The sequence below is a fragment of the Xenopus tropicalis genome, chromosome 3, assembly GCF_000004195.4.
Source record: "Xenopus tropicalis strain Nigerian chromosome 3, UCB_Xtro_10.0, whole genome shotgun sequence".
In the NCBI taxonomy this organism is placed as follows: Eukaryota; Metazoa; Chordata; class Amphibia; order Anura; family Pipidae; genus Xenopus; species Xenopus tropicalis.
This window is the reverse complement of record NC_030679.2, coordinates 27,369,740-27,392,475: the sequence shown is the minus strand read 5'-3', so window position 1 is coordinate 27,392,475 and position 22,736 is coordinate 27,369,740. Positions and strand designations below refer to the sequence as shown.

The following is a 22,736-nucleotide window of genomic DNA, read 5'->3' as shown; positions in this document are numbered from 1 at the left end:
CACAGTTAATACAATTTTAGTGTATGGCAACTTATTAAAGATTACAACACCAAATGTACATTTCCCATGTGAAATCCAATACTAAATAAGTAAATAGGGTGAATTAAGCAGTCTTCTTGAATACCTGAACGCCCACAGGTACAGAAGTCACAACTGCCCCCACCACACACCCAACAAGAGCATGCCATCCATCTCCCCTTACTGCTGCTGCTGTTGAGACCCCCAGTAGTTACATCACTGCTCTACAGGGTTGGGAAATGTTAGGTAATTAATCTTGAATGTAACTGCAAATAAATATAAATACAACTGGAACACTCTGTTAAATTAATTAATTTTCTATAAAAACTTGTATCAACAGTTTATCAAACTTGTATCAGTTTCCTGAGGGTTTCCCAGGGTTGTTGGGGTTTTGAATAAATGATTTTTGTTTAGATAGAACACTTGCATCAACAGTTCATCAAACTTGTATCAATTTCCTGACACATAATTTCCCAGGGTTTCCCAGGGTTGTTGGGGATTTGAATTAATTATATTTTTAGAAAAGAATTCTTGCATCAATAGTTCCTTGTATCAACTTCCTGGCATATTATTTCTCAGGGTTTCCCAGGGTTGTTGGGTTTGAATGAATGATTATTTTTAGAAACAAACTCTTGGATCAACAGTTTATCAAACTTGTATCAATTTCCTGACAAATAATTTCCCAGGGTTTCCCAGGGTTGTTGGGGTTGAATGAATGATATTTTTTTCTGGAAAAAAACTCTAGCATCAACAGTTCATCAAACTTGTATCAGTTTCCTGACATATAATTTCCCAGGGTTTCCCAGGGTTGTTGGGGTTGAATGAATGATATTTTTTTCTGGAAAAAAACTCTAGCATCAACAGTTCATCAAACTTGTATCAGTTTCCTGACATATAATTTCCCAGGGTTGTTAGGGTTGAATGAATGATATTTTTTTTTTAAAAACAAACTCTTGCATCAACAGTTCATCAAACTTGTATCATTTTCCTGACATATAATTTCCCAGGGTTTCCCAGGGTTGTTGGGGTTTAGAATGAATGATTTTTTTTCTAAAAAAAACAAAAAAAACCTCTTGCATCAACAGTTCATCAAACTAACATATAATTTCCCAGCTCAAACATAATTTTAGCAGCCTTATTGATCAATTCAAGGAATATTTTCTAGGATTACTTTAACAATATCACTCAAAAATAGCTTTGGCAGTCAAATCCCATTCATGAAATCTTTCTACTATGGTTCAATGATTAGAACAACAACAATAATAATAACAATAAAAATGAAATGAGCAGTTTTATTATCCACCAAGCGGTACCATTCATTTTTCATTTTTACTAGATTATTCTGTTAAACTATACACTTGATAGAAATAGGGTTAAACTCACCTGAATGGCATTACTGGGAGATAAAGTATCTTTCAAGTTTCCATTGCCAAATCCGGAATCATCAGAATCGATAAGATTGTCAATGGGCACATTTTGATCTGACTTAATAAAAGTAAAGTCACCTTCAGATGAATCCAAAGCCACACAAACATTGTAGGAGTAGGGAAGCGGCAGAGTGCCACTATTAAACTTGGAAAATATTCTGGGATCAACTTGAGAGTACAAATTAGCACTTAAAGGTCCAAAGTCTGGGGCAGGTTCTGACTCTTTGCATTTTGATAAAATCACCAACACAACAGTTAAAATAAATAACAAGGAAATCAAAGCAACTGCAATTATCAAGTACATTTGCAGATTAGACTGAGGATCTTCCTCATTCAACTGATCTCTGCTTTTAGGAATCACTTGTTGAAAATGATCTGCAACCACAAGGCTTAATGTAACTGTTGCAGAGAGAGATGGATCTCCATTATCCTTTACTAGAACGACCACCTTGTGCTTCAAACTATCTTTCTCATGAAACGTGCGCAATGTCCGGATTTCACCATTGTGCTGACTAATAGTAAAGGGTAAGGGGTCTGACATTTGTATAAAATGATAAGAAAGCCAAGAGTTATGTCCAGAGTCTTCATCCACTGCAACCACTTTTGTAATTAAGGAACCTTGCTCAGAGGCCAAAGGGACCATATCAAACATAGAAGACCCACCATCTGAAGATGGATATAATATTTTTGGTGCATTATCATTCTGATCTGTTATATGGATAATAAGGGTTGCATTGCTACTCAGAGGTGGGAATCCATTGTCTTTAGCCATTATTTCCATTTGAAACTCCGTGTGCTGCTCATAATCAAATGATCGCTGAGCATAGAGAGCTCCAGTCTCTATATTTATTGAAAAATATGATGAAACTGGAAAATCCTTTGTATTTGTGCTAGAAATTGAATATATAACTTTAGCATTTTCTCCAATATCAAGATCTGAGGCATACATGCAGTATATTGAAGCTCCTGGTAAATTGTTCTCAGCTAAATAAGCATCAAATTTGGATTTCATGAACATTGGCGCATTGTCATTGACATCAGCAACATCTATTCTGATTAATTTTCTGGTCGAAAGTTGAGGCAATCCCCTGTCAGCAGCCACAATGGTGATATTATACCATGATACTTTCTCTCTGTCCAATGTACTTGTAGTAATAATTCTGTAGTATCTACTGGAGGATGAAACTAATTGAAAAGGTGCTGTGCCCAGAATCTGACAGTCAACGTCTCCATTTTCTCCAGAGTCCTGATCATGAACTTCAACCAGAGCAATGACAGTGCCAGGAGCAGAGTCCTCAGGAACAGGGGTAGTTATTGAGGTAATAGATATTTCAGGTGAATTGTCATTTTCATCTATTATTTCTATTAACACTTTGGAATGAGCCACAAAGCCTCCTCCATCTTTGGCTTGTACTGATATTTGATAATTTCTTATTTCCTCAAAATTTAAAAGTTTTTCGGTTTTAATCTCACCATTTTTAGGATTAATGGTAAACATTTCAGTATCAAAGTTATTTTCCGATGTTTTGCTGAGAAAATATGTGATTTGAGCATTCAGACCTTCATCTTTGTCAGTGGCATTTACACAAAGCACTATTGTATTAACTGGAGCATTTTCACTAATGCTCACTGTATATACCTCTTCAGTGAATACAGGTGCATTATCATTGGCATCAGTTACAACAACCCTAATTACAGCAGTGCCAGTTCTTGCTGGGTTCCCTCCATCAGAGGCTGTTAAAGTTAATTCATGAATGGTCTGTGTTTCACGATCTAGAGGTTTCTCTAAAACAAGTACTGGAGATTTACTATTGTCTTTGTTGGACTTTTGTATCAGTGTAAAATACTGATTGGCACCAAGCTTGTAGTTTTGTATAGAGTTATTGCCTGTATCTGGGTCCTCTGCTTTCTGCAATGATAACTGTATTCCTGGTGAAGTAGATTCAACAACTTCTAAATGAATAATATCAGGAAAAAACCTTGGAGGATTATCATTTACATCTTCAATTTCAATGGTGACTGAGAAAACATTCAGAGGATTTGCAGTCACTGCATCAAAACTAAGGACACAGGTAGCTTCTGCTCTGCACAGGGACTCTCTGTCTATTCTGTCTTTCACATACAAATTTCCAGTTTTTATATCTATAAAAAAATATTTCTCAGCCACACGTGAAACAATACGAAATCTTCGGGTTGAGAGATCTTTAATATCTAATCCAAGATCATTTGCAAGATTTGCTATAACAGAATCTTTTCCCAGTTCTTCAGCAATAGAATAATGAAGCTGCCCAGAGACTGAATGACAAAGCCATGAGAATAAGAATAACATTGTTACTTGCCATTTGATTGCCTTGTAGGTCTGTGTTTTCTTGATTTTCATCTCAGCCACTTTCAGTACAAGAATCCTGCCAAATATTCCAGATTGCCTTTGTATCCAGATACTTTGTAGTCTAGCAGCAAAAGAAAATGTCTGTCTTCTTTTTTACAGATCTGCATAGTGAGCAAGTGCAATGAATGTTGCTGGATCTCCAGTTTCATAATCTTCTCCTTCTTGGTAAACAGCGGCGCTCTGAGGCGCAAAAGAGGAACTGCAGCACTGAAAAATTATTTCATTGTGGTGCGTATTTAAAACATCTTTTTTATTATATTTCTCTCTTTATATATAATCTATGTAAATCATATCTCCAAATCCAGATAATTTGTTTTATCTCAATAAGTCCAGCACACCATGCATTAGGCACTAATCTCTTTTTATATCAATAACTGAATGATGCAGAGGTGGGAATAATCTTTTTCACTACTAAGTATTAGTACTTGAATCAGTTGTGTTTTTGGACATACAACACATTAGTGAACAATGACATAATAAACAGTGCACGTTTAGTTATTGTCTGATTATTAAGCTTCATAATTAATGATTTCTTGCAAAGTTTTAAGATTTTCTGAAGCACAATTACTCTCTTACACAATTGTGACATCAATCCACAAGCTGTTGCAAAGTTGAAAAGAGCATGAAGAGGTACTAAAGTCCTAAATCTAAGTCCCCAACCTTTCTTACTTTTGAGCCACAGTCAAATGTAAAAAAGACAAGCATCTTAAGCAACACAGGCATTATACAAGTTCATAGAGGTGCCAAATAAGGGCTAAGATTTGCTATTAGGCAGCCTCTATGCACACTATCCACTTACAGGGGACTTCATTTGGTAGTAAATTCTTTTATTCAACCAAAACTTGCCACCATGTCAGTAATTTAAAAATAACTATCTGGTTTGGGGGCACTGAGAGCAACATCCAAGGGGTTGGGGAGCAACATGTTGCTCACCAGCCACTGGTTGGGGATCACTGCTCTAAATGATGTCTCAACTGTACAATATGCATCTTAAAAGGCAAAAAACACTCAGCACTTCCAGTACTGCTGGCTGCACCAGAACTGTCACAATCACAAACCTAATTAAAATACAAACAAGTAACAAACAAATGAAATCTTCAGATGCCCCAGCTCATTGGTAATGATTAATGATAAATACAGATCTCAAATCAATAAAAGCATCTGTGTTTGACTCTTTTTCTTCAGTCATAATGTTAGTATTGTAGTTGACTACATTATGGACATTCACTATGATCATTTTACTAATTCCAAGCACTGATAAATATAATTTCAACTCACCTGTACTGTGTTGCTAGGAGACAAAGTATCTTTTACATTTTCATTGCCAAATCCTGAATCATCAGCATCAATCAGATTGTCTATGGGCACATTTTGATCTGCCTTAATGAAAGTGAAGTCACCTTCAGATGAATCCATAGCCACACAAACATTGTAGGAGTAGGGAAGCGGCAAAGTTCCATGATTAAACTTGGAAAGCATTCCAGGATCAACTTGAGAATACAAATGAGTACCTATAGGCCCAATGTTTGGCAAAGGCTCTGACTCCTTACATTTTGATATAATCACTAATACAACAGTTAAAACAAATAGCAGGGATATCAGAGCAACTCCAATTACTAAGTAAATCTGAAGATTAGATTGAGTATCTTCTTCCCTAAAATGATTCCCTTTGTTTGGCATCACTTGCTGAAAATGATCTGCAACTACAAAGTTCATTGTTACTGTTGCTGAGAGAGAAGGGTCTCCATTATCTTTTACCATAACCACCACCTTATACTTCATAACATCTTTTTCCTGAAAGACGCGTGATGTACGGATTTCTCCTGTGTGCTGAGCAATGCTGAATGGCAATGGTTCTGGTGTGTGTATAAAATGATAAGAAAGCCAAGAGTTATGTCCAGAGTCTGCATCCACTGCAACCACTTTTGTTACCAAAGAACCTTGCTCAGAGGCAAATGGAACCATCTCAAAACATGAAGAACCACCAGTTTGTGTTGATGGATACAAAATGTTTGGTGTATTATCATTTCTATCTATTATATGGATTAATAATGTTGTATTGCTAGTCATAGATGAAAATCCATTGTCTTTAGCCATTATTTCCATTTGGAACTCCTTGTGCTGCTCATAATCAAATGATTGCTGAGCATAGAGAACTCCAGTTTCTATGTTGATGGAAAAATAAGGGGACATTGTATTTGTCTCTGAAATGGAATATGTAATTTTAGCATTAGAACCTGTATCAATATCAAATGCATGCATCCTGTATATTGAAGCTCCTGGTAAGTTGTTTTCAGGTAAATATGCAATGTAAGTAGATTCCATAAAGACCGGTGGATTGTCATTAACATCCGATATATCCAATGTAACACATTTATTGCTAGAGAGTTGAGGAAATCCCCTGTCTACAGCGAGAATTGTGATATTATACCATGGTACTTTCTCTCTGTCCAAGGAACCTGTAGTGATAATTCTGTAGTATCTACTGGAGGATGAAACTAATTGGAAAGGTGCTGTGCCCAGAATCTGACAGTCAACTTCTCCATTTTTCCCTGAGTCCTGATCATGAACCTCAATCAGCGCTATGACAGATCCAGGAGCCGAGTCCTCAGGAACAGGAGTAGATAGTGAAGCAATGGATATCTCAGGTGCATTGTCATTTTCATCTGTAATTTCAATTAATACCTTGCTGTGAGTCACAAAGCCTCCTCCGTCCTTTGCTTGCACTGACAATTCATAATTTCTTGTGCCCTCAAAATTTAATTGCTTTTCAGTTTTAATTTCACCGGTTGTAGGATTAATACTAAACATGCTTTTGTTGAGGCTGCTTTCTGATGTTTTGCCAAAGGAATATGTGATTTGGGCATTAATACCTTCATCTTTATCAGTTGCATTCACACAAAGCACTACTGAGCCAACTGCTGTATTTTCACTTATGCTCACAGTATACAAAACTTCAGTAAAAACTGGTAAATTATCATTGGCATCAGTAACAATTATCCGGATTAAAGCAGTGCCAGTTCTTACTGGGTTCCCTCCATCAGATGCTGTTAAGATTAATTCATGAGAGGTCTGTGCTTCACGATCTAGAGGTTTCTCTAACAACAGCTCTGGAAATGTAGTTTTATCATTATTGGTCTTTTGAGTCAATGTAAAATACTGATTGCTACTGAGCTTGTATGTTGCTATAGAATTAATTCCAGTATCTGGATCATCAGCATTTTGTAAAACTAAATGTGTTCCTGGAGAGGTAGATTCACTAATTTCTAAATGGATTTTATCAGGAAAAAACTTTGGAGGATTATCATTTATATCCTGTATTTCAATTATTACTGGAAAAACATTAAGGGGATTTTCAACCATTGCATCAAAGGTTAGAGTACAGGTAGCTGCTGCCCCACACAGGTACTCTCTGTCTATCCTGTCTTTAACATATACATTTCCAGTGGTTAAGTCTACATAAAAATATTTCTCAGCAACACGTGAAACAATTCGAAGCCTTCGGGGTGAGAGATCTTTAACATCTAATTCAAGATCTTTTGCAATATTTGCTATAACAGAGTCTCTTCTCATTTCTTCAGCAATAGAATAATGAAGCTGCCCAGAGACTGAATGACAAAGCCATGAGAATAGGAATAAAAATGTTACTTGCCATTTGATTTCCTTGTATGTCTGTACTTGCTGGATTTTCATCTCAAATGCAAAGAATTTGTAATCCAGGGAACAATACAGATTCTGTAGGTGAGCAGAGAGCTTTGTGCAGTCTTCTGTTCCAGGGAGAATCCAGAAAAATATCTGCTTTCCTGTAGACTTGCAGTGTGTGTAAGTGCTTGAATTATTTCTCTTGTTCCAATTTCTTCTCCATGTTAGTAGACAGCGGCGCTCTGAGGCATAAATGTGGAACTGCAGCATTTAGAAAATATTTTTTTGTGTGTAACATATATCATGATTTTTTGCTTTTTTTGTTTTCTATATACATGTTTTTAAGTTTTCTTTTTTACCTATTAACTGTGCATTTTTATATGTATATATATTAACCCTTTTTAATTAACTGGAATGCTTGGGATCTGGAGTTTGCTGGATAAAAGCATTTACTTAGTATTTACTTAGTATGATGATTCATGCATTAAGGCCATCGGTATGGATGTATTCTAGTTTAGTTAATATTAAGTAAAGTTTTATTACACAGAAAAAAAAAGCCAAAAATGTATTATTTATCAAAAAAGAGACACTGGCATATTTCAAAACATTGTTGCTAAAGGTTGTATATACAGGTATAGGACCTATTATCCAGAATGCTTAGGACCTGAGGTTTTCAAATAGGGAATCTTTTTGTAATTTGGATCTCCATACCTTATGTCTACTAAAAATCATATAAGCATTAATTAAAGCCAATGGGGTTGTTTTGTCTGCAATAAGGATTAACTATATCTTAGTTAGGATCAAATACAAGGTACTTTATTTATTATCACACAGGAAAAGGAAAAAATAGAGTCTATGGGAGATAGCTTTCCTGTAATTCAGAGGTTTCCTGATAAATGGTTTCCGGATAACATATCCCATACCTAGAGAGCGCTGAAATAAATAATGAAAGCCTGGAGGGACTGTGGAGCCAGCTGTGGCCCAGTTCCCTCCGTGCTTGTAATGGTTTAACTCACCAGCTAGTGCGGTCAGGAAAGGGCAGCCCCCCCTTGCTCGCTCCTCCTCCCTCCTCTGTGCCTGCATTCCCGCGCTGCTGCTGCCACTCTGCTTCCGGATTCCACCGAGCGGCATCCCCCTCCCACCCTCCCTGTTTAAGCACACTTTGTTTAAAAAAAAAAAAAAAAATTGTCATAGCAATAAAAATTTGTGGTTTGTCACAGCAAATGGCGGGGGGTAGTCCTTGGCCATTTAAGTTCTGATGTTGTCTTATGGCTTCTACATGCCCACTGCGTTCGCAGTGGCCGGCATTCGTTAACAAAATGGTTTAAGAGGTTTGAAAAAGTTCAATATACATGGCAAGGACTAATTTTGGTTTATAATAAAGCTGTGGCCGAACTCCACCCACACAACGGTGTCTTTGCGTTTTTTGTCAGCTAGGTGCAACGGGTACAGTGAGAATGGGAGGGAACAAGTCTCCACAGTCTGTACAGTGATCTCAAGTGCACTCATAATAATGTATAAACTGTTTGAGAATTCTTCTAGAATATGCAAATTCAAATTAAATAATGACTACACCACAGCCAGAAAAGTAAAATGGTAAATCCCTGAAATTCCAAAAGGTGTATGACACATTTCAAAGTAATGATCAGATGGTGTTCATGGAAACAGGTGAGCACCAGGCCAAATATTTCAGACACACCAGATTTCAAAGAGTAAGACAACAAAGGCAGATAACTAATGACGAGCGAATCTGTCCCATTTTGCTTTGCGGGAAAATTCATGAAACTTCAGGAAAATTATCAAAACGACGAAAAATCTGCAAAATGTGTTTGTCGTACGACTTTTTTGTTGCCTGTGTCTTTTTTTTGTCGGCCACATATGTTTTGCCACGACCGCAAATATTTTGCCGCCACCATGACTTTTTTTGACGCATGTCAACAATTTCGTGGAAGTTTCTCAAAACAATTCACCAATGGTTAAATGAGGAAATTGGCTGCGAATCTATGCCTTGCAAATTCCTGGCAAAGTCATCACTACAGATAACCGAAAGTTTTAGGGTCATATGGTTCTAAGGGTGCTTCAAAGCTTTAAAGTTTTTTAAAGTTACTTCTGACGGACAGGAGTAAAAAAATGTAACTAAGACAAAAAAGAATTTACTAACACTAACGCCAGCAAGCTATAGCATGGCCAAAACACTTACAGTAAGTACATATACTGCCAGAGGACATAAGGTCCCCAAAGGCTTACTGGTCCATGGTTACATAGAATTAACTATTGCATTCCTCCCACAAAACAGACAATTAACGTGTGCATGTTCTAAATAACAGATGACAAGTGGCATAGCTGGACGGGTCCTGAATTTAGTTTATGAAATGTTGAAGATCCTAGATACTTATTTATTTTTGAACTCATGGTGAAAGGGGTATTGATTAGTTTTGATGTTTATTTTTTATCCTTTATTTATATAGAATCGATACAGTTATGCAACACTTTACAAAGCTTGTTCATAAGTCACATCTCCCCTCACTTGGTAATTTACATAGCTATAGTGTTTAATGTAAGGTCAATTATCAAAGCAAAACAGCATTGCCTACCAGCTACTCGTGTATATCCTTTACCCTTTACCACAAGCATCAAAGCACCAAATAGAGGAAAATATTATAGAAACAAAAGTAAGGGACAGTCAGCATTCTGGCTGGCAATTTCTGAATGGTTGTATAATCCTTTTAAATGAAATATTGGCACAAAATATCAATAACAACAATTAGTAAATCAAATAACCCAATCAGGTACAGGATGTTATTTAGACTCATGGATCTTAGGACTTCCTTAGCCAAATCCTGTTGAGGAGCCTTTGGTTTTGATATTAACAGTTTGCCTTTTACCCAACTGCATGTGTTCTGGCCGAAATCCCAAGGTGACAGGTGTTTTCCATAAATGCAAACTACAGGCTCCACCACTAGGCTTGGCTCATTCTCCAGTAGCTAAAGCATGCCAGCAGAGGATCATGTGCCATAAAGCCTATTCTCCATTGGTGGTTTTCATCTAGTGGTAAAGTGTTACAATTAATATGGAAGTCATTAGCATTGATGGATTTCAGCATAAAAATGCTGATATCCAAAAGGAGGAGCAGATTTAATGTAAATAGCAAGCTGCTGAGCCATGGTGGGAGGACTTTGCATATTACAAGTCTCACAAGTCTCTTACAGTACTATACAACATGGTGAACTCTGTGGTCAAGTGAAGAAGAAGAGGAAAGGAGCTACTGCCATACAGAATGGGAACACATAAGGACACCATAAGTGTTTCAACAGGGTTAAGAATTATAGACATTCCTCTCTTAATGAGGGCTGTTTGAAGAAGCCCATTCTAAAGAGACTAAAATTCAAAGTTATGGTTATGACACATGTAGATAACACCATTTTGTTAAATTTAATGATGATACAGGATTAAAACCAAAATATGCTGATGTACTGTAACATTCACATTCTCGGCCCAGCAAACAGTGCCTAAGCTAGATCTACGAATGGAGCAGGCTTTTTTTGGCATTACATGGTTCACACCATTACAATCCATGGCACCACATGCCAAAGAATTGATTTCAACAGAGAAAGACCTGATAATGATCTATTTAAATTTAGTGGCATGGTGTGATAAAGTCAGTCATCTCACACAAGTCACACAAGTATGCACGTGGTGCTCTTCATGAAAACATCACTTATAGTTGCACACAGGATTCTTTGCTTAAGATTTCACATTGTCAGCCCTAATGAGTTCCACCTCGATCAGGCTTATGCAATTAGTATAATCACATGGATCCTACAGAAATATGCATCAGATTCAGCACTACCACAAACATTACTCAAAGGCCACTTGTGGGAACTGTATTAAGTTACAGTCAATGTATGGTTTTATAACAAGCAATCCATTTTGTAAGTCATATAAAAAAAACCTTCTATAGTAGACTTTTCCCAGGTTTATAATACAGTAATATGATGAAAATTATTAACAAAATACACAGACATTACCTTACTGGATCTATTTTAAAGGTTACTATCTATCTATACTATGTTCATAGCAGCTATGCAAGTATTGCCAAACAAAATAGCAGCAGAAGTATAAGCTTCTGTGAGAAACTATACTCCATCATAATATTTCCCTAATTACATTACATACAATGCATAGACAAAAAACAAAGACAAATATAGTATATCAGAATGACTTACCTGTATGGCACTGCTGGGAGACAAAGTATCTTTAAAAGTTTCATTTCCAAGACCTGAATCATCAGCATCGATAAGATTTTCTATGGGAACATTCTGGCTTGGCTTCATAAAAGTAAAGTCATTATCAGTTGACTCCAAAGCTACACAGACATTGTAGGAGTAGGGAAGAGGCAATGTCCCGTTATTAAAGCTGGAAATCATCCTGGGATCAACTTGAGAATATAGATTTGTACTTAGAGGTCCAAAGTCTGGAGAAGGTTTCTCCACTTTACATTTTGATATGATGGCCAAGGTAACAGTTATAATAAAGAGCAAGGAAATAACTGCAAGGGCAATTATCAAATATACTGGTAAATTAGAAGCTGTGTCTTCACCAGTGGACTGATTTTTGAGTTTGGGGACCACCTGCTGAAAATGATCTGCCACAATAAGGCTTATTGTTACTGTTGCTGAGAGAGATGGGTCTCCATTATCTTTAACCACAACCACAACCTTATGCTTCAACACATCTTTTTCCTGAAAAACACGAGATGTCCTGATTTCTCCATTGTGCTTGCTAATGGTAAAGGGCGGTGATTCTGACACTTGCATGAAATGATATGAAAGCCATGAATTATGTCCAGAGTCTGCATCCACAGCCACCACTTTTGTTATTAAAGAACCTTGTTCCGAGGAAAAAGGAACCATTTCAAACAAAACTAAGCCACTGTGTTCCATTGATGGATATAAAATTATTGGTGCATTATCATTCTGGTCTATCACATGGATAATTAATGTTGTATTGCTATTCAGAGATGGGGTTCCATTGTCTTTAGCTGTTATTTGTATTTGAAATTCCTTGACCTGCTCATAATCAAAAGATCGCTGAGCATAGAGAACTCCAGTCTCAATATTAATTGAAAAATAAGAGGAGATGGGAAAATCCTCATTATCCATGCTAGAAATGGAATAAATGACTTTTGCATTATCTCCTGTATCCAGATCTGATGCTTGTATTCTGTATATTGAAGATCCAGGTAAATTGTTCTCAGGCAAATAAGCAACATCTTTAGATTTCATAAACACTGGGGGATTGTCATTAACATCTGATATATCCAGTCTGATAAATTTCCTGCTGGAGAGTTGGGGAGACCCTTTATCTGTTGCCACAATAGTAATATTATACAAGGCTGTCTTCTCTCTGTCCAGTGCACTTTTAGTGACAATTCTATAAAACCTGCCAGTGGATGAATCTAATTGGAAAGGCACTGTGCCCACTATCTGACAGTCAACTTCTCCATTTTTTCCCGAGTCCTGATCGTGAACCTCAATCAGCGCAATCACAGTGCCAGGAGCTGAGTCCTCAAGAACAGGAGAAGATAATGAGGCAATGGCTATCTCAGGTGCATTGTCATTTTCATCTGTTATTTCTATTAACACTTTGGAGTGGGCAATATAGCCACCTCCATCTTTGGCTTGCACTGACATCTCATAATGTCTTGCCTCCTCAAAATTCAAATCTCCTTTAGTTTTAATCTCACCATTTATGGGATTAATGCTAAACATGCTTGCATGAAAGCTGTTTTCTGATGTTTTACTGAAGGAATATACAATCTGTGCATTTATACCTTCATCTTTGTCAGTTGCATTTACATATAGAACCGTAGTGTTAACTGGGCTATTTTCACTAATGCTTGCTTTATACACAGCTTGAGTAAATACAGGCACATTGTCATTGACATCAGTAACTGTGATTTTAATTAAAGCAGTACCAGTTCTTACTGGGGTTCCCCCATCAAAGGCTGTTAGGGTTAACTCATGAGTACTTTGCATCTCGCGATCAAGAGGATTCTCTAACACTAGCTCAGGAAAATTACTCTCATCAGTGCCAGATTTTTGATCCAGAGTAAAATACTGATTGTCACTGAGTCTGTATGTTTGTATTGTGTTAATACCAATATCAGGATCCTCAGCATTTTGTAATGCCAAGTGAGTTCCTACTGCAGTGGCTTCACTGATTTCTAAATGAATAATATCAGGAAAAAACTTTGGAGGATTATCATTTATATCCTGGATTTCAATTTTGACAGGGAAAACATTTAGAGGATTTGCTACCATTGCATCAAAGGTTAGAGCACAGGTAGCTGCTGTTCTACACAGAGTCTCTCTGTCTATCCTGTCTTTAACATATACATTGCCATTATCTAGATCTACAGAAAAATATTTCTCTGAAACACGGGAAACAATCCGAAATCTTCGGGAGGAGAGCTCCCTTATATCTAATCCAAGATCTTTTGCAAGATTTGCTATAACAGAACCCTTTCTCAGTTCTTCAGCAATAGAATAATGAAGCTGCCCAGACTCACAGTGACAAAGCCATGATAACAAGAATGAAAATATTACTTGCCATCTGATTCCCTTGTATGTCTGTGCTTTCTGGATTTTCATCTCAGGCATTTTCAGTAAATAAAATCTTCAGGAAGGAATCCCCTTTTCAGGCACAAAGGCTGAGCCGCAGTATAGAATATGGTTTGAAATTATTTCCTTAATTGTCTTCTCTGAATGGGAGACTCTAGAAAATGTCTGTCTTTCTTCTTGCAGATCTGCAATGTCAGTGAGTGGTATGAATAACTCTGGTTTTCCACTTCTGTTTTCTTCTCCTTATTGGTGAACAGCGGCGCTCTGAGGCGCAAATTTGGTACTGCAGCACTGGATAAATCTTTTTAGCAAAGCTTAAATTAACAGCTTTTATTTTGTAATCAAGTAACAGTACCTTGAATATTTATGTATTTCATGAAAGAAAATTGTTGAAAAGACAAGTGTGTGATGTTGTTTTTCATTCCTGAGGCAAAATGCATCAGGTGGTAATTGTAAAATGAATTTTGTACCATAGATGCCCAGTATGTTGTGCTAAACAATAAACGTGTCCATAAAAGTACAAATGCATAAAAAATTAATAAATTGTAAATTAGTTATATCATATGTATTCATAGATATATGTTTGAATTTAAATAATAATGAATTTAAATAATAATGATTTTATAATACATTTTAAATATACAATTGGAAGAAATGAGAAACAAATATATGTAGCTAAACTATTCTTTATTCTTTAGGAACAAGATGACTGAAAGTAAACATGGGGTGCACAGTGAGGAGACTCTGACAGGTTCTTGTACTTTGGTGGAATTAAATAACTCCACAAAAATGTCACTGAAGGTATTCAAAATGTATAGTACCGCACATAAATATGGTGCACTATTCAAAGAAATGTAGATGGAACAGTTGCTATTTGAACATCACCATCTGCTATCAGTCACAACACAGGCCGCTAGGAGGGAGAACATTTAGGGTGCCCCTTAGCTCTTTTTGTTTCTAAAGGCTTTAAACAGATTCATATCAAGACAGTGGGGGATATCTTGAGGATATTGATAAGCATTTAGTGACCCCCAACCACCAGTGTAAAAAATGTAATAAAAAAATTGTATCCCCAAAAATACAAATACAAAAACTAGTCTTTAAAATTGTAACACACACAATTCCATTCTGTAATAAAATAATATTACATTTCAAAATCCTAATTTGTGTTTGTAACCCTTTCTTGGTCCACTCACTTCTTTGGGCTGTATATTTGCTTTAGTACTCTTTGCAATATGTGAAAGATACTGGGAACTGGAATTTTAGCACAGTGCCTCCACCTAGTGGACACTGAGGAACACACCTCAAGGGGATTTCCACTAGGAGAAATAATTACACACACTTTGCAGCAAGGATAACTATTGTAATATTATACCTGTTGTAATACTATAAACACAACTTTATGGATAACTGATTATCCTGCCCTGAGGAACCTTTGCAGTCTCTCCACTCCTGGCACAGTCTCTGTAGGTGCCCAGTCCCAACATTGGATCCGGATAGACCCCAACACTTTTATTCAGTTCAGTCCCTTCCCCAAGAGGTCTTGAGTCCCCCCAAGGTAGCGCTACCTGCCCCAGAGTTCCTTCCCCTTTGGAAAGGTGGCTGCTCCCACATAGCAGGCACTCAAGCAATACCTGCCCTCACCAGGGGACACACATGGAGATTCCACAGACGACTCTGCAATCACCAGCAGCCCAGCAGACTTCTCTCTTTGCAGTCTGAACTCACAATTGTTACTGGCTACTCACTCTGGATCTCTCCTACAAAAGCTAGCAAAACAACAGGGGCTCCCTTTATAAACTGCTGGGCCTGCCCCTGATTTTTGGCTCCAAAACTAGGCACACCTCCTCTCTCTCCCAACAGCCAAACAGGTTCCTCCCCAGTCTGTAGCCGGTCAGGATGATGTCCCAGACAGAGAAACAGGGGAAAGAGTGCTCTGATCCCCTACATGTTATTATTTATACAACATTTTTCCATTTACAACCAGCATGTTAATCCAGGGAAAAGACGGAAGTAAACAACCAGGCAGGTTGAACTGCATAGGCATCTAAAGAAGAAAAGATGTTATGCTATGTCATAGACAAATACATGCTTGCAGATTATAATTCCACTATATTTGTACTACAGTATTTTATATATATTTGTTGAGATGTTTACTTAAGCTCCAAATCTAAGAATCCCTTAGGTGACCAATAGAGAAGGAAAAGAAGGAACTGTAACAGCACAGAGCACAAGTTTATGTGGTGAGATGCCCTACCAGAGAGTCACACACAGAAACAGGAACAGGAAACAATCAGAAAGTGACCGGTGACCCGTAGCAGGGCGTAGGGAGGCAGGGGCATGACAGCGTCGGGGGGGTTGCAAGCCACTCCCAGCTAGTTGGGGATTGGTGGATTTGAATGGCTGTGGGTACAGGTTATAAAAAAGGGGTTTGTGCGTTCCCGCTCTCAGTTCCATTTTAGGCAGTACAGGAGAACGCCCACCCTCCCTCCCCTAAAAAAGCAGGCGAGTTGGTTCTATAGTTGGCTGGCGGGGTAGTTGAGTCCGGGAACCAGTGGTGGCATGGTTATTGGAGGTTGGCACGCCTGGCACCTCAGGGGTAAGGAGGTGTGTCAGGAAGTGAGTTTGTTGAGGAGTAGGTGGTCCCGGGCTAGGATGGCAGCTGGCAGCGCTAGTGGCGTTGTGCAGTTATTGTTTTGTTGCGGTTGTTTGTTATACAAACGTTTAAGTTATCATATGTTCATGATATGTTTATTATATCTTCATATTATGTTTGATATGTTTATATTATGCTATTTGTTTATCGTATGTTTTAAATGAAACTTCAATTGTTAATAAAATGTTCTGCGGCCTATTTTCATCCAAAATCTGGTGTCCGTGTATTCCTTCTGGGATTGGAGGGATAGAAGGGACGGTGTTAGATTGGCAAGGGGTGGAGCAAGTCCCAACGATGCGGCTGTCATGCAAGATACCAGTCATTACTAGTATCACACACACAAAAAATGGCATCATAACATACTACAGAGGAATTCTGGGAATTGAAGTATTCTGTATATAACAAAACTAACATATATAGGATTCTTTGACAAGAACAGTAGCATTGATAAGAAGTTAAGGGGCTAAAATGCACCTTCATAAAAAATTTCTCCAAACCAAGTTTTTTAAAATCAGCTCATTGATCTTGGAGTAACAGAGTAGTATGCACATGTATGTGTAGGTAAAAAGACTATTCAGGTTAATAAGCCCTTCTCAACTTTTATAAGTCGTGATTATTTCAGTAATCTTGTAGCATATTTAACACAGATTAACAAATACTCCCCCCTCCCCCATCAGAGGTATCAAATACATTATTGATATACATTTGCATATCTTACTTTGCATTATCTTATTTTTTGCTTTTTAAATGAAAATCGTTACGATAGCAAACAAATTATAATATTCTTGCATTTCTACAGGTCATGTAATAGTTTTATTTTATCAGGCCTCATTTTGAAATTGTTTAAAAATGTAAATACAAATAAGGCAGTCAGGCCTGAACTGGCAATTTGTCAATTCTGGCAAATGCCAGATGCCATAGATAGTGGCTATTTATAGGGCTGGTGGGGGCTGTTTGGGCCTCTGTGTACTTGAAATGCCAGGGCCTATTTTGAAGTTCAGACCTGAAGACAAGCTACAGAAAAATCCTGATTTCATATTTAAAATGTAAAGTCCCTTTCAGATAAATCCAAAGCGGCAGAGGATTTTGGTTCAGATTCTTAACATTTTCAGTAATAAACCTTTCTCTACTCCATACGTCTCACTCCAGGACATACCTTTTGTAGGCCACAACATTCAGTTTGATACAACTCATATTGTAAAAACACAAATTTTCTAGGTACAGAAATTAATTGTTATATATTGGTGAAATGGGATTACAAATATCAGACATAACCCATGTTTGTAGAAGAGGGACAACCAGCAGTTTAGACACATTTTCACATGAAATGGCAAACAGACTCTGGTCAATTATCATTTGGTCAACACAGCGACTTTATTGCCACATCCAATAATCAACCAGCAAGACACCCAGATCTTTCCATGTAACACACATTCACAGTTGTACACCATACCATACAGACCTTCACAGGTAACTACTTTCCAGAGGACTTCACTCAAGGATGGCTAAGCTGGGTTCTCACACAGTTCCAGGGAATCCCTGTCCCCAACCTGTCTCAGCAATACGACACTCATTGCAGTGTCCCTTTGTTATTCTGACCAGGCCTTTTTTCACTGGCAAAAGCCTATTAAACCCTCTCACTAGCCTATTCTTATCCACTTGGGTGTCTATCTTCTGAAAGATTCACCAGGAAAACTATTTCCTCTATCCTCCTCATTGGGGCAATAGGCAGCCCATACTGGCTAACCTAACTCAGACACCTAGTGCCTGCTCCACTTTTCTCTTACTTATACACAAGTCTGCTTCTTCTCTGGTCTATGACTGTTTCCTTCCATAAAAACCCTAAATCTGGGCGTGGTTGCCTTTTTATACCCTTTTGCCCACATTGCCCCTAGTGGCCGGGGTTCAGTATTACACCTAACAGTTTTGCCAATTATACATCTATAGGTTAAACAACTAACATCTTACTTAAAGGACTACTGCCACCTTCTGGTGCAACATATAAATTACCTACAATACTAAGATCCATGTCTGGCACAGTCATATAATTCATCTCCCCCCCTGTATAGGTTTATTAAAGAATCATAAAGGAGACAACTCTCCTTCCAGAGACAAAATAATAACACCTATCAGCAAGATATATTTATATATTCTTTACTAGCATTTCTCGTTTCTTCCAAAATCTCAAAAATACAAAATGCAAACTATTTGAACACGTATAAACACCCAGTGTATATAAAAACTGTCAGTTTACCTTCTGTATTACTGTAATACTGTTGTAGTAATGCACGTTAGTGAACTGAAGTAAAATGATATAATTGACTTGCCATCTTACAAGATTTTGCTAGAGTTTGACAAAGAAAATGCATGCTAGTAGTGACAAAAATGGCTTTCATTCCTTTCTTATAGTATTGGAATATATTGAAATAACTGACCTGCATAGGATTGTTTGGTGACAAAGTATCTTTGGAAACATCATTTTCAAGCCCTGAATCATCAGCATCAATGAGATTGTCTGTGGGGACATTCTCCGTTGGTTTTATGAACATAAAGTCACTTTCATACGCATCCATAGCAACACAAACATTGTAAGAATGAGGGAGTGACAGAGTTCCATTATTATAGTTGGAAAGTATCCTGGGATCGACATGAGAATACAGATTGGTACTTAGAGGTCCGAAGGCTGATGGAGGGCTTGACTCCTTGCATTTTGATATAACCACCAACATAACAGTTAAAATGAATAGCAAAGATATCAAAGCAAGTGCAACTACCAAGTATATTTGTAAATTTGATGGAGAATCTGCATCACTAAGCTGATTATTGAGTTTGGGGACCACCTGCTGGAAGTGATCTGCTACAATAAGGCTTAATGTAACAGTTGCTGAGAGAGATGGGGCTCCATTGTCCTTCACCACAACCACCAGCTTATGCTTCAAAATATCTTTGTCTTGAAATACACGTGATGTTCTGATTTCGCCAGTGTTCTGACTGATGCTGAAGAGAGATGGTTCTGACCCTTGTACAACATGATACGACAGCCAGGCATTATGTCCAGAGTCTGCATCCACCGCAACAACTTTAGTTATCAAAGCTCCTTGCTCTGAGGCCACAGGAACCATCTCAAAGGAAGAGTAAACACTTTCTGAAGATGGGTACAAAATTTTTGGTACGTTATCATTTTGATCTGTTATTCGTATGGTTAAACTTGCATTGCAGGTCAAAGAGGGGGATCCATAGTCTTTTGCATAGACTTTTATTTGAAACTCCTTGTGCTGCTCATAATCAAAGGATCGCTGAGCGTAGAGAACTCCAGTCTCTATGTTTATGGAAAAAAAAGAGGACATGGAATAATCCTCTGTATCTGTGTTGTAAATGGAATAAATAATTTTAGCATTATCTCCAGCATCAATATCTGAAGCTTGTATCCTATATATAGAAGCTCCAGCTAAATTATTCTCTGCTATATAAGCAACATATGAAGACTTTGTAAACACTGGTGCATTGTCATTTACATCTGATATATCCAGCTTAATCAATTTACTGTTTGAAAGATGAGGAGATCCTCTGTCAGTAGCCTGAATTGTGATATTATACCATGGAACTTTCTCTCTGTCCAAGGAACCAGTAGTAATTATTCTGTAGTATTTAGTAGAAGATAAAAGTAACTGAAAGGGTCCTGTGCCCAAAAGCTGACAGTCAATTTCTCCATTTTCTCCTGAGTCTTGGTCATGAACTTCAATCAGAGCAATCAAAGTGCCGGAGGGTGAATCCTCAGGAATTATGGATGAAAATGAAATAATGGATATATCAGGTGCATTGTCATTTTCATCTAGAACTTCTATTAATATTTTGGAGTGGGCCACAAAGCCTCCTCCATCTTTGGCTTGAACTGATATTTCATAGAATTTTTTTGCTTCAAAATTAAAATTTTGTTTTGTCTTAATTTCTCCACTGGTATAATTAATACTAAACATGCTCGTATGAAGATTGTTGCCAGATGTTTTGCTGAAGGAATACATGATTTGTGCATTTGTACCTTCATCTCTATCAGTGGCATTTACTGTAAGCACTGTAGAGTTAATTGGGATATTTTCACTTATGCTCACTTTATACACCTCTTGTGTAAATACAGGCAAATTATCATTGGCATCAGTAACAGCAATCCGAATCAATGCTGTCCCACTTCTCACTGGGTTTCCCCCATCAGATGCTGTTAAGATTAATTCATGAATGGTTTGTGTCTCACGATCTAGAGGTTTCTCTAACACAAGTTCTGGAATTTTACTTCCATCAGTGCTGAGCTTTTCCCTTAGTGTAAAATACTGATTGTCACTGAGTCTGTATGTTTGTATGGTATTAGTACCAATGTCTGCATCTTCTGCATTCTGTAAAGCCAAATGTGTCCCTGGTGGAGTTAATTCAATAATCTGTACATTAATTACATCTTGATAAAACATTGGAGCATTATCATTTATATCCTGAATTTCAATTTCAACAGTGACAACATTTAAGGGATTTTCAACCATTGCATCAAAGGTTAGGGAACAGGTAGGTTCTGCCCCACATAGTGTCTCTCTGTCTATCCTGTCTTTAACATATAACATTCCACTTTTTAAATCAAGAGAAAAATATTTCTCTGAAACACGTGAAACAATTCTTAGTCTCCGAGGTGTGAGGTCCTTAGTATCTAATTCAAGATCTTTTCCAATATTTGCTATAACAGAGTCTCTTCTCAGTTCTTCAGCAATAGAAAAATGAAGCTGCCCAGAGACTGAATGACAAAGCCATGAGAATAAGAATGAAAGTGTTACTTGCCAGCTGATTCCCATGTATGTCTGCAATTGCTTCTTCTTCATCTCAGCCATTTCCTTCTTCTAGAAAGAATTCCTTTTAGATGCACAAAGCTTATGAATCAGTGATCAGTGGCTGATCTTCCAGAAAAAAAAAATCACTTTTAAATGTCCAGAGTTTGTAATCCAGTTTTTAATTCCATTTAAAAATCTAAATGTCCCTTCTACTTATGAGAAGCAGAAAATGCCTGCCTTTCTCTCTGCAAATCTGCACTGTATTGGTAGCTGAGTTACAGTAATATCACAGGTTTGGTTCCAAAATCTTCAACTTGTGGTAAACAGTGGCGCTCTGAGGCAGTAAAGGGGAACTGCACCTCTAACAAAATGCAAAGTTTTTTTTAAGGCTAGTTTTTTAACCAAATGTCTCTAATCCAGGAAAATGTTTTTTTTTAGGAAACTAATGGATAAATAATTAAATTGCATATGTAATATGTACAATACATAAATTCAGCTTTATTTACATTTGCTTTAAAGATTCTTTGTACATTCATTGTAATAATATTTTAGATGAATTAAGTATTCACCCTATGTATAGAAAAAAGAATAGAAATTAAATTTTTTACTTTTTAAGAAAAATCAACACCTTAAACACATGCTTCAGATAATAAAAACAACTTTAAAAGGAGGTGACATGACTGCAAAGAATACAAACAAGAGAAAGAGATCTAGAAGGAGATCACATCAAGGATAACCTAAAAGATACTATATTGGCACAATAACATATAATGACAAAGGCTTGTTTAATAAAGAGGTGCAAAGTTAAAAACAATAATTGGTTTTACCTACAATAAACCTTTCCCCAGCTTTTTTTGCACACATCCCTTTCTGTAAAGCTCTGTATCTCCAGTGCAGGGTGCATTTTCTCACGATGAATGGTGCATTGTGCCATGTAAATGTTGGCACATTATGGGGACTTTGGCATCCTGTTGGCAGCAGAAAGTAGAGGGTTTCCTTCCCTATTAAAGGTGCAACAGACACATGGACACGGGGTATAGTAGCCCTTAACATTTACTGCATAATGGATAAAGAATGGACTTAAACCATGATATGAGAGTTGGATAAATCAGATTCAAGTCAAACAAAGGCTAACTGCTAATGTTGGTTATGGTAAGTACTGAGATACACTAT

The 22,736-nt window shown here is 37.3% G+C and overlaps 1 protein-coding gene across 12 annotated transcripts in view; it reads right to left on the bottom strand.

Annotated features, from left to right (window-relative positions):
* LOC101733947 (protocadherin gamma-B5) overlaps window positions 1-22,736 on the bottom strand; it is a 249,548-nt gene that overhangs the window by 182,671 nt on the left and 44,141 nt on the right. Inside the window, exon 1 of one of the 12 annotated variants that reach the window (XM_031898765.1) lies at window positions 19,191-21,829. The exons of 8 other annotated variants lie outside the window; for them this stretch is intronic. In XM_031898765.1, the coding sequence (XP_031754625.1) occupies window positions 19,191-21,623 (2,433 nt within the window). In that variant the 5' untranslated portion in view covers window positions 21,624-21,829. Of the gene's footprint in view, window positions 1-1,401; window positions 3,953-5,112; window positions 7,633-11,702; window positions 14,286-19,190; window positions 21,830-22,736 lie in introns of those variants that run through there. 3 more of the 12 variants (XM_031898761.1, XM_031898773.1, XM_031898770.1) reach the window with 3 other exon arrangements.